General features: G+C 40.6%; 1 protein-coding gene across 5 annotated transcripts; it reads right to left on the minus strand.

Annotated features, from left to right (window-relative positions):
- Positions 1 to 24: 24 nt before the first annotated feature.
- On the minus strand, positions 25 to 10553 carry LOC129589363 (cholecystokinin receptor type A-like). Of its 5 annotated transcripts, none has more exons than XM_055484091.1 (8): positions 9802 to 10553; positions 3479 to 3886; positions 2580 to 2684; positions 2421 to 2505; positions 2045 to 2343; positions 1132 to 1752; positions 603 to 711; positions 25 to 531 (listed from the first exon to the last, which is right to left on the minus strand). In XM_055484091.1, exons 2-8 carry the CDS (start codon positions 3783 to 3785, stop codon positions 273 to 275), a joined length of 1785 nt encoding a protein of 594 aa, XP_055340066.1. In that variant the 5' UTR covers positions 3786 to 3886; positions 9802 to 10553; the 3' UTR covers positions 25 to 272. The 5 variants fall into 5 exon arrangements, with proteins under 5 accessions (XP_055340066.1, XP_055340065.1, XP_055340068.1 ...); XM_055484090.1 differs by having other exon boundaries at positions 1132 to 1806; XM_055484092.1 differs by having other exon boundaries at positions 393 to 531; positions 603 to 760; positions 1132 to 1806.
- Between the last annotated feature and the right edge of the window lie 2067 nt (positions 10554 to 12620).

A 12620-nucleotide genomic window follows, 5' to 3' on the forward strand; every position in this document is an offset into this window, starting at 1 on the left:
ATAAAGTTGATTATTGTTCGCAAATCATTCTTATTCAGATTATAAACAAGGAAATTTAATAACATAATTCTGCTAAAACCAGCAAGCTGCTTAAGTAAGCAAAACACAAATGTCTCTCCTATCTATACATGGCGAAAATCGACACACCGGTCTTGTAATTATTTCAGTAATCACTCACATGTATAACTAGAAACTAAAATAGCAAGTTGCACTCCAAAAAATAACTCGTGCATACAAAAATTAAGTTTATTACTGCCGGAAGATTGGTTCCGTTAATTATTGGATGTTTGCTGAGCGGAGAAATGCCTCTTTTTATTATGTATTTCTTCGGTGTTATTAAGGCACGAGGATGCTGACCAAATTACACAGATGCCACGGAAGAGCAAATGAATTCGCCTTGGCATTTCCTTCGTTGCGGATACAACGTGGGATACATCGGAGGCACCACGGTGACAGATGGAAGACCACAAAATATGCCAGATAATCATAAGTAGGCATCTGCCGCATTTGCTGCTTGCATGTTTGGACTGGCTGTAATAAAAAGTCAATCTGACTTGCGACTCAGCTAATTTATTCTGAATTATTTCAACTCATGCGCTAACCGCGGATGAAAGAAAGAAACCAAGGAATCTGCGGTGGTACTTATGAAATGTTCACCAGGCGGAAGCGGAGCGTGTTCGGAAGACAACCGGCACATCCAACAGATTCGGACTGGAATCGGTCACAGACAAATCAAACAAATCAAACTGGCTCCTGGTTACTGAAATGGCAACACAAGAAGCGAACGTAACAGAATACCTTATCAAAACGCGTGCTTAATGTACAAAAATAAAACTTCCAAGCAGTCTTATGATAAACAAGCCAACAGGAATAAAAAATAAAAAAATCGGAACTAAAGGTCACCGAAATAAAGCTTGCTTGCCTGAAAAATAGCCACCCAAAATTGCTTGGACATTGGTCAGTAAAAGGGTATTGTATCACAAACTCAAATAAACGGTCATCATTATCGTAATTCACGTCCTTTAATTTTACTGAAAGTGCAATAATTTATGTTCTTGGTATGTCAGCACACTCGTAACGTCGCATGATGCCGCAATGATGTACGAGATACATACTTTGTAATTGCCTTACCGTTTCGATTGCTGCTGATTACAGCCGCCGCGGCCCTGACGTTGTCGCTTTTCCTGTAGCTGACCGGGCGCGATGTTCGTGTGCGCGTAAGGTCACTGATTTCCTGCCGCTGTTTGCCGCACCTAAAAGCCTGAATGAAACCCTGCCGGAATTTGGAATGGAGGAAGCAGTACGTAATGGGATTACAGCACGTGGAGATGTACATGAGCAGCTGCAGATACAGCATGCCCAGATCGCTGATTCGGTTGATAATCAAATCGCGGTCGAACAGGCCAACCGTATTAATGATCCATAAGGGTGTGAAACAGACGAAGAATTCCAGCACGACAATAACCAGCATGAGGATTACGCGCTTTTTTGCCGCTAAATTGCGCTCGGTGTGAGTACTGCGCACTCCGTGTACGGGCGACGGCGTTTGGGGATTATACGTCTGCCCGGGAGAGGTCACCATGGGCGTGTCCATGTTATCCAGATCGTCGGCGGTGGAACTGCGCTGTATTGCCGAACATGTAGTGGTGCTGCCGTTCCGCGACAATGCTGCACGTTCGCTGGCACTGTTAGCCCGCATTCGGGCAAATTTCATACTGAATTTGGCTAGTGTTCCGTTCGATGCATAGGATTCTACGAAATTAGAACCTCTGGCGTTTGGCTGTTTACCGGCGTCATGCGAACAACCTTAAACAATGTTTTTTTAAAAAGAGTAATGGGTATACCGATACGTGTAGTACGCATATCGTATATATATACAATATGCAACAAAATTTTAGCGAATGAAAGCGGAATATAAAACTTTTTTTACTTATAGTAAAGGCTAAGCTTAATTGCCTCAATGCTCTTTATGACTGCCATTTTCAAAAATATATGTTCACTTAAACTGGCCAGACGCGCGCGTATACAGCAGTAATTCCTGTACCTTTCGATGAGCTTTGTGATTCGCCTTTTATTCCTTTATAAAGCGAGGCTGTTATCTTGGCGTACGCTATCGTCATAAATATTCCCGGCAGTCCGAAAAGTACAACCAGCAAGAAAAGATTGTAGGCTTTTTCTTCGTCGATGGAGGGGAAGACTTCGCGGCAGTAGTAGTAATCGACGCCTTCCAGCTGCCTGTACCACGTGTAACGACTGTAGAACATCACAGGAAACGCCACGATAAAGGCCAGTATCCAGCAAATGATTGTCATTTTTATGGAATGCGATACTGTCTGCCACCGCCTGCAACCACCCCAACATCTCCGCCTTAAACCCAGTTAATAACGATCCACGAAGGCGCGCGGAAATGAGGTACCTACCTGGAGGTCAAAGGATAGCAGATGGCGAAGAGGCGCTCGATGCTGATACTCACCAAAGTAAATGTGCTGACCGCAACTGACACCACTAAGAAAACATATTCGCACATTGCTTTTGCTGACTAAAATAATATTTCCTCGTCTGCATCTCGTGGCTTTTACCTTGGAAATAGGGCACAATCTTGCACAAAACAGCACCGAATATAAACCGCTTCAAATATTGCCCGGTTAGTGTGAAAGGCATACAAAATACTCCCAACAGTAAATCTGCAAAAGAATAAACGCTGCAATTTAAAACGCTGAATAGTACTAATACTGTACGCGTACGTTACCTAGCGCAATTAGTTGTAGACTCCTGGTCGAGTCATTGTTTACCAAGATTCGTTCTAGTACGACAAATTTAACTAATTTATTTCAGCTTTATACTTTGAATTTTGCCAATTTTGCCAATAAAGGTACTGTAAAAAACTTAATTTATAAACATTTTTGTTTTTAAGACGATTGATGACGCATGAGCGTATCTCTAAAGACAAGTTTATTTTATGAAACAAAGAAAAGAGCAAAACAAGGCATTTGCATAGTCAGCTAATAATGCATGCCACATGTATACGGCGCTACGGATTATTTATTAAATTTACACTTTTCGTTATCCCTCTAGCTTTTTCTGTTATTAGGATGGCTTTGCCTAATGATTCCCCTTACGCTTTCATTCAGTGCAATACACTACTTCTAGAAGTATGCATAAAGTGCAAATATTTTTCGGTTGCTATAAACGAGTTGACTGAATTTTTCCTAATGAAATTCTTCGAAACCGCAAATACGTACTATCCTAAATGATGCATTAAATTGCACCATTTGGCACACATTTCGTCATAGTATTTTTAGCATATCGAAGACAGTATCTGCCATCAACAAGAAAAGTTGTTTCGCGGACGCTGCCAAATATTGACACGGCTTTAATTATGATTCGCTTTGATCTTCCAACTGATCGTTCTTCATAACAATATTACGCCAGTGCGTCGGCGTAAGCTGTGAATTACATGCACAGAAATATGTTGTACCTCCGACGGAAAGATTAATGAGGAAGATGTTGGTCACGGTGCGCATTTTGCGATTTTGCAGCAAGGTAACAATCACGAGCGTGTTGCCCACGACGCAGACAATGAAGATAACGACATACATGGGAATCTGCACGAACTGGTTTGTGCCGATTTCCAGTCGCGCCGAGTCATCCCAGCGACACTGGGCGCGGTACGAGAAATTCTCCGGCACACTTCCATTGAAAATTTCGTCAAAATAGTGGCACAGTGCGGTCCAGTTCGGTGCATCGGAACCGTTGGCGATCTGGTAGAGAGAATCCAAATCCATAATATTATGTAAATACTTATGCGGAGGCAAACAGTATTAAGGCGGCAAGCTGCAGGCACTCCACGGAATTGCCGGTCACTGCAAAACAGGCATTTCTATCCCTGAAACAAAATTTCGTTAGAACCGTTGAAGTGTACGACAAAGTTTTGCGTAGTGGGCTTCGTGGTTACCTGTATAAATAAAAAGTGAAAAAGCCGGCAAAAAATGAGTGAAAAATAATTGACAGAATTACAGAGTGAGGGTACAATAAACTGTTGATAATTATGTTTGTTCTGTTGACTATCGCTTCCTGTGCTTGTTTGTACACAAAATGGCCACATTGCTTGAACTGTATGAGCGATAAAGATAGAATTTTTTCTTGAATTAACACGACGATGCAATTCGGCACTGAACAGCGGGATGTTGCCGACGGGATCATAATTACGAATTTGGCTGTTTTCTCGCGGCTACAATACTGTCATCCTGGGATGGGCAGCAAGCCCATCAGAATCTTGTTTGCCATCAATAAACAGTTGTAATGTTGTCTGTCGTTGAGGGTGTCACCAGAGAAAAGAGTCCTTTTCGCAATCTGAAAGAAAGCATTCTTCCGGAAAACCGGCAGAGCACAACTCGGCACCGAAAACGTCGTGCAACACCGGACAAATGTTTTACATGATTGTCTGTGAGCAGTGTGTGTACACAACCCGACGAAATGCATAAAACGCGGGATTGTGCGGTAATTTGATCCGGGTTACGACTGATTGGATGGGTTGTTTTACTGGTAATCGCTCGATTTTGTAAACTAAAGTTTGAACGGCAAAGGTCCGATGGAAAAAAAATGTTGCTGTTGTTTTACGTTAATTTTTGTTAGCTGTTTTGTTTTTTTTTTTTGTTTGTTTTCGTCATTTTAAACTTTTTTGTGAAGAAAAACTATCAGTTATTGATCGTCAGTATTATGACAGTTTGCGCAAATGCAAAGTTATACGTACATTTAAGCACAAACATTTTCTAATCATACTCGTACATTTAAGCCCAAACATAAGTTACGCCGCAAACTATAATACTACCAATTTTTAGAATTCGTGTCCATCAGGACAGGTATATATATATATATATATATATATATATATATATATATATATATATATATATAAAATGTTTATTGGCTAATGGTGAATAAAAATTAGGGCTCATCACTTCGATTCTTATTTTATTTAGCGATATCTGCGTTTAGGTACAATGCACCATATCTGTACTCGTAATACTTATATGTCACCTATACATGTGCAGTTATATGGCCGCTGTTTCACCATAACTGCGGCATTTTAATGCGAGCAGTAAGTAAAAATAACGCTTATGTGTGTGAACCAGACAATTCAGCGGTACGAGATCCTTACTTAATTCAATGCTCAAAGTGTAATTAACAAAATTATATTATTTTAAAGCTTAATAAAAGTTTTCAGAGTTAAAATACACTCAGGTGCAGCGTCAAAAGCACAGCGTGCATGTTCCCACCTGATCAAATTTGACCGCACGTACTTGGGTTTGCTAATGCAGATAAAACAATAATTCCCCTTTCATCAAAGGCGATATCAATAATATAAAAAAATTGCAAATCGAATTTGCATTGGTAGTACACACGAGAAGATAAGTTTAACAACAATGCAAATCCAGATTGGCAGCTATGGACGAAGGTCATTCGTGATTTGTGTTCACTTCAACACCGCACTGTTGCAATAAGTGCGCAACTCTAAACTGATTGTGCGTGTCGTTGCAATTTCAGATGTTTTCTTGGAGCATCACACAACACAGATGAGCACAGGAGGACTTTGCAATTTTCCATACTCAGTGTGACGGCACTTCTTTCATTAATTTTGAAATAGTGTGCATTGTTATCTGCGACCCCGAGATCAGGACAACATGCGGCGCAGATCAAGCGACACAACAATCCCGTGCAAACACTAAAGGAATTGGCTCTCTCTCGGGCGCGCATACATGCATATGCACTATTAGCAACAGCAACAGCAGAAGGGAGAAGAAAAAGGGAAACCGATACCCAGGATGTTGAATTGGGGAAGATTCGTCAATTTCACACTCGAATCGATAGAATGGAATTTAAATTGAAGCTCTACCCACAAACAGTCAGGATGGTATTGAGTGCGACAAAGTAGTCAGCACACTTTGACCTTAAGAATGTATTCCACAAGAGCTGCCACTTGACCGGATGCCACCAGCAGCAGCAGCACTGCTTTACAATACTACAACAGCACAGAAATACTACAACAATGCACGCATGCGTGCTTCTAGAAATTCTTTATTGCTATAAGCCAACTGGATGCACGCAGAGGAACAAACTTCTCAAGATATTTCCGATTATTTTTGCGATCGTATGTTATTGCAGTTGTTAAAAATCTATTTTTATGCAATTAATTAACCAGTTGTTACTTCACTTTTTCATATCACAAATGCGCCGAATCCCTTATACTCGCTTGCGTAATGTGCCAGTATATGATCATGATTGGCTTGCTGTTTCTGTTAGGAGGAAAACTTGTCAAAGAACTGTCAGTCTTTCGCTATATTTGTATTTACGTATAAATTACAAAAGCAACTGCAAAGGATAAGGTACTTATTTCTGGCGCCGCTGCACGCGTCGTACACACGTTCGACACTCCACACCCAACGCTTCCGCTGATTCAACCCGCCCAGTTGTCCGGCATTGCGCGCGTACACGCGTTGCCAATATTTATCCCTGCCTAATACTCCAGCTTAACGCCTGTGACCCGATAAAGGGAATTTTTACCGCCCACCCATAGTAACAAATCAGTGATATACTAATCCTGACAGATAAATTCTCGAGTGACTTTCTTATACTTAACGTAATAATCTCATTTGTTGTCCAGTGCTGTAAAGCGCTCTGTGGAGCGAATAAACAGCCAAATCTTGGAGACGACTTTTTGTGTTGTACTCTCTGCGCATGTCGCACGACGCGCGTACATAGTACTCAGTGTGTGTTACATGCTCGTCAGCTGTCATTAAAAAATCATTCATTTCTTTGGCATTTTACAGGCACACACGGCATTTTGGACGACGCGCTGACATGTTTGTGTTCCCCGGCAAGTTGAGCTCCGGATGTTGGACGACACGGTGGCGCTGATTAATAAGGGGGATAATGCTGCACAGCTACAGTATACATGTACACACAGCCGGCCAGTCTGTCAGCAGCACAGCTGCTAATGGCCAACGCCCTCCTGCTGCACTGCTCTGGCGACGTTTGTTTGTACACCCACAGGCGGATGGTCCAATGTGGAGAATAACATGGGGATTAAGGCAAATACCCGTGTTAAAAAAGACAGAAAAGTGTTTTTTCGAAGAATACGTATGGGGGGCTCTGGGATCTTCGTCGGCTGAACTGTAAAGACCAACACAGTTTTAACCTCATTACAGGCCGGGTTCAGCATGCTCTAACAACGACCGGAAATTACAGCATGGCCGAAGACCCCTTACGGGCATTAAACTGTCATAGTAATGAATTCCACTGGAATTCACAGCGTAACTAATGCCATTTGCCAGAAAGGAAGAACAGAATGATAACAGTTCCAATCATTAAACATCCTCAGCTCACTGCTGACGAAACATCGCATAAGCTGCGACTGTATAAAGCGAGTCATTTTTAAGCATTTCCCATCCGCTCATCACATGTCCATCGGCTCACCCCGGTTCGAAAGTAGCCGATGAATAACAAAAAAAACCGTGTATTATGCAAATAACAGTGCAATTTTTTCCGATACATATGCCTTAAATAAACAGTGTAATAACCTAAGATAAAGGATCTATAAACTATAATTAGCGTTATTATTTGAGAGCAGAGAGCGTATCCATGTCCCGCTGCCGACCCGTACCGTGTTTACTTGACTTTCTTAAACTTAAATTCCCTACGGTGATCTGCATAGTACAAACACATTTTTCGGTCAGACTGTTTACGTCCAGTCAGTGAACAATTTTTTCTGCTACGTAGTTTAGGAAATTATTTCCTACCATTTGCAATATAATAGTACTTGCGAGCCGGTTAAATGAAAATTTATTAACAATTTGCTCGTGGAAATGACCTCAACAAATGATGAGTCTAAATGAGGCTCATCGGACCGCTGGTAAATACCTCAATGACGGAATAGCGTGACAAACGTGTCCATATGTGTGATACATACGGTAATAAGTGAAGGCATTTTCGCAAGCACTGTGCCTGGAAGAGCGTTGGACGAAAAGAAACAAGGAATTATCTGAGGGAAAAAAATCTGGTGTGCCCTGAAAGCAGTCTTCGTGTTGTGTGTCAGCCACTATATCGGCTTTAAAGTAAGAACGTAGTCACCCAGTGGCACTAGGAGAAAGAGATTTATGCTTAATTTCGTGAGATTCCACACAGCTTTGGCTAGGCTCCATTAATATTATCATGGGAATTACCAGCAGTAATTCGCACACTTTACCCGGATGCGCTCTAAGCAGGAGCAAATTTCAATTCCCATTCAACACCGAACCATACTTAACGGTAGCCATATACAGATCTGTGCGTGTGTCCAATATAGTTGCATGGTACTACTTTGCAGTTCGTAGATTTGGTTTCGATGAATTAAAATCAAATAGGATATTACGGAACACACGCTTGTGGCGTCACTGTACACGACTAGCGAGTATGGGTGTTATATATATGCAGCGAAAAAGCGCGATCTATCCATGGGGAAAACATATAATTTACAACAGTGTTCCGGGCGAGGGCGTTTTACTACTTCTTTGCTAAAATTAAATGCACCTCATGCTGTATGAGACTGCTGATCATTGCTTGATCTATTACGTTATCTCGACTTTTATAGGCCACTTAAGCATCCTGTTTCTTGTTATTTACCCAAATTATCCCAGTTCGAAAAAAGCAAACAAGAGTTACAACCATTTGTACTGCCGCATACTGACGCCATTTTCATCATTACCCGAATATTGATTAGATTAGCGATGGTGATGGGCACAGACGCCATGCGTTTTGTCCAGCAGTTAAGGTCAAGTACAAATACTTTCTGCGCATGCGTCGTGTCGGATTGTCGGTTTATTGTTGCTCAAGAGCCAGGCTATTTCCGCTGCTACTGCACAATTACAGTTGCGCTGTGTTTTACCCCAAAAATATCAGTTCATTTTAATTAAAGCAGAGAAATCATTCACATCATCATTTTCATAATTCGAGAATACACAGCCCCAAGCACCGCTAGAATGCATGCCTGCTGTATTGCTAGCGGATAGCTGTATTACATTATTCTACATATTATAATGAACTTCAAATAATAGAATAATGTTCACTTCTAGCAAAACGTTAAAAACAGCTGTGAAATAAATAAAATGAAACAAGAAAAATCAGCACAGCAAAGCTCGAAAAAAATTTGCGGAAATGCATGATGCGATTAAGCTTGAGGCGATCGTAAGCATCTGAAGTAAAAACCTCCATTGCTCCCGGACAGAATGTGTAGTTTTTAATGATAATAATATGTACTAGAGTACCGTAGTATTAATACTATGGCAATACCATACGCAAGCTGTTTTGCACGGCGTTAGTAGCAAGTTACTGCGGTAGCGTTGTTAGCCAGCGAAATTACGTAATCGCATTTGACCATTTAAAGATCAGGCAAAACATGGATCATCAAAAATTTCCGCTTGATGGACTGTATCTTCACAACGGCAATGAAGTGTTAGGTCGGTTAATTAAAGTTCTTCCTTTACACAAACAGGATGATACAATATGTGAAGTTATCGGCTAGCAAACTTGATGTGGCAATCGTGCGCTTGTTGGAGGTCAGCAATTTATAGGAGACAGTGCGACGATACCGGTACCGCTTGCTGGTAGGGAACAGCATATGATCCACGATTTGTGTTTGCGCTGATGGTGTGGCCTTGTCATAACAGCTAATCAACGTAATTGCCGTGCATCTAATCGCCACCGTGTTTACATTATTTATTTCGCGTTTTTACTTGCTATCTGATCCACGATCGATATACTTACATTAATAAACAGGATGCTTCACACCTCGACCGAAAAACTGGTTCGGGAGAAATCTTCGGACGAGTACTGATATTATGGTTGTACTCTTTGTGGCAAATCACAGTGATTTTTGTATCTCCAGTCAGCTTCTTCATATAGCTTTGATCACGTAATTACTGTAGAAGTGATCCGATGAGCGCGATGACGATAAACAAAAGGTTGTACTAGCCGGGATGTGCACTTTAGTGCCCAACGTGGTGGCAATTCTCAATCCAAATTAATGAACGTTTAACTGAATTATGATGTCCGTATGCGATGTAAATGAATTCCAACACGATGGTCGTGTTTTTGGTCATCAGCATCAGTAATATGGCAGGTGTAATACAAAATTAATGTCCTCAGAAAATCATTAATCAGAGCAACAAGATGAAAAAGCGAAATATTAATCGAATACGTAAACACGGGATTCAATGGTAGCGTACCTCGTAAAAAATTCAAGATTACTTCAATCAACACAAGAGAAGTGCATTGCACAAAAACAACTTTCTTGCAAACAAGAGTTTAATGCAGATATATAAAGAAGATGAGTGAAAATGCTGGAGCCGGGTTTCATGTTGTAGTTCTTGTCGACGTGCGCCACATTAATACTTGCAACATCTACAAGTACACTTGCAACATCTATAGTGACTCTATACACATGCTCATCGGCTGTATGGTATTGCTTGGCAAGGGCAGTACGTTAATCATATCCCGGCAGTTGTGGAAAGTTTGTACTCTCCTAGTTGCCACTGTAAGTAATATGGAACGGGACCTGCGTAGTTCTCTGAAGTTCTGTAGTCCTGTCAAGGAACATAATTAATATTCTAGGAGGCGAGTATCTTCGGATGATCCGTATTGCTCATGTGCGAATAGACTTAACAGTTAATACTATAAAAACAAAAACTAGAAAATCATGTTTGCATATTACTTACATTACGTTTGTTAGCTATATATATCTGTACTGCCCTTTTGGTACTCAACGTACTACGCAGCACAAAGCAAACACAACAAATCTGACGTATATATATACATTATAACTATGCGCGCCGTCTTTATCGGTACCGCAGAATTACAGCAGAAGGAAAATGGCTCCGATTTTCAAAACTCGAAGCAATAATTTTTATCTATTCGTCTTTTCGTATTCAGCCGTATGCAGCGGGTTTAATTCACAATTAGTACTGCAATAAAAATTACATATGTACTTATGATTAGCTGTACCGCCTGTATGTGAAGTATGCAGCAAGACCATTGATCCTGCCACTACTGTGATTCGAAGCATCAATTGTAAGTACGAGTACTTATTCGTAGTATTTACATATATTCCTTACTAAATCATTCCTATCTTGTTAACCAAACAATAATTGACTAAAATTGTATGTAAATAATAATACCTCGACTATCGTTAGTTTAGGTCACTATCGTAAATTGGAATACGACCCAGAGCCTCATAATCTCATTTATGCGGTACAACCTATGTCCTTTCGCTTTCCAATTTCTGTAAAGAATGCGGTGTTGCGATAAACTGTGATGGCTTCAACAGAGCAGGTACACCGTGTTTGCGACACAAATTGAAAAGCTTTTAAAAAACATGCGATTTTTTTGAATGAATCACCATGTTGCATAAGCTTCTAATGACACCATATGGGAAACCGTTGTAAATGCTAAATTGTCATCCTTCCGGTAGAAGAGCGGAAGAACGAAAGCAGGCTGGTCTTGCTTACTTTAGCATGACAAATTCGGGAAAAGGAAAGTTTCGCCATGAGTTGGAACACCCTTATTGATCTTTTTACGCTTGCTGAACACCTTGGACTGTCTTCCCGACCAAAGCCGGCTTGGGTAGCCTGCAGCCAGACGACACCAAAAGACATTTAAAACCTTACAGGCTTTAGTTACTTGTTACACTCTTTCGTTATTTAGCCATTAATGGGCAAAAAAGCAAATGAATTATCCGGTATGGTTGACGAAGCCAGTTAGACTGGGCGGAAATGTATAGTTACTTCGCAGCGCACAGATCAAAGATTTGAACATGTGGGATCATGACCAATTTCCTCTCAGATGAACTGGCTCGTGAAACAAGTCGTTAACTACTTCCTTTGAAAATGTCTTTATGATAGGGGCAATGCAAAATAAATTATAATAAATTTATGCGCTAAGATGTAGATGCAAGTGTCGCTCTGTCACTCGCTCACCAAGATTGTTACTCTGTTAGCCAGTCAAACTTTATCGTATACCTGCCCGCCACCAAAACACAGTGCTAAACAGAGCCGTAGACAGTATTATGGATTTCTACAATTACTCGTATACTTCTATACAAATAACAATTTTGCAGGTAATTTTTAACAATTGTCTGGTAAAACTAAAAGAATACTGTAGCACAGCATTTACAGCAACCAGATGTTTTGAAATAAGACTATTTTTTGCTGCAGATATTTTTATGGTTGTTACACTTTATCATGGCTGTATGTGTACTTTACTGACGCGCCTGCATTTGAAAATTTGCTGCTGTATTTTGCTACTGGCGAAGATTTGTTAGCTATGATTTTATAGTATCTGTAGAAAGAAAGGGCTTTCGACTATCGCTTCTACTTAATTAGTATCTGAGCTGGGGAAAATAAAATAAATTTACGCAAAACAGTCTCAACTTGGCGCGAAAACCCTCCGTAGAAAAGTGAAATATACATACAAGAATAACAATAGAACAAGCGTTACGTAACAGATACACCCAGATCACAACAAGAACACTACCTCAATACTGTCTTGCCCGGGAATAGTGCACATTTCGGGTAAATGCCACATTACGC

This window comes from Paramacrobiotus metropolitanus, unplaced genomic scaffold, assembly GCF_019649055.1.
Source record: "Paramacrobiotus metropolitanus isolate TYO unplaced genomic scaffold, Prichtersi_v1.0 Parri_scaffold0000034, whole genome shotgun sequence".
In the NCBI taxonomy this organism is placed as follows: Eukaryota; Metazoa; Tardigrada; class Eutardigrada; order Parachela; family Macrobiotidae; genus Paramacrobiotus; species Paramacrobiotus metropolitanus.

Excerpts from the sequence above, each read along its gene's own strand:
- LOC129589363 (XM_055484090.1), bottom strand. The coding sequence starts at position 3,785 with ATGGATTTGGATTCTCTCTACCAGATCGCCAACGGTTCCGATGCACCG. Across the intron at positions 1,807-2,044 it reads ATCACAAAGCTCATCGAAAG|GTTGTTCGCATGACGCCGGT; the intron begins GTACAGGAATTA and ends ACATTGTTTAAG. Across the intron at positions 532-602 it reads GTTTCTTTCTTTCATCCGCG|CCAGTCCAAACATGCAAGCA; the intron begins GTTAGCGCATGA and ends TTTTTATTACAG.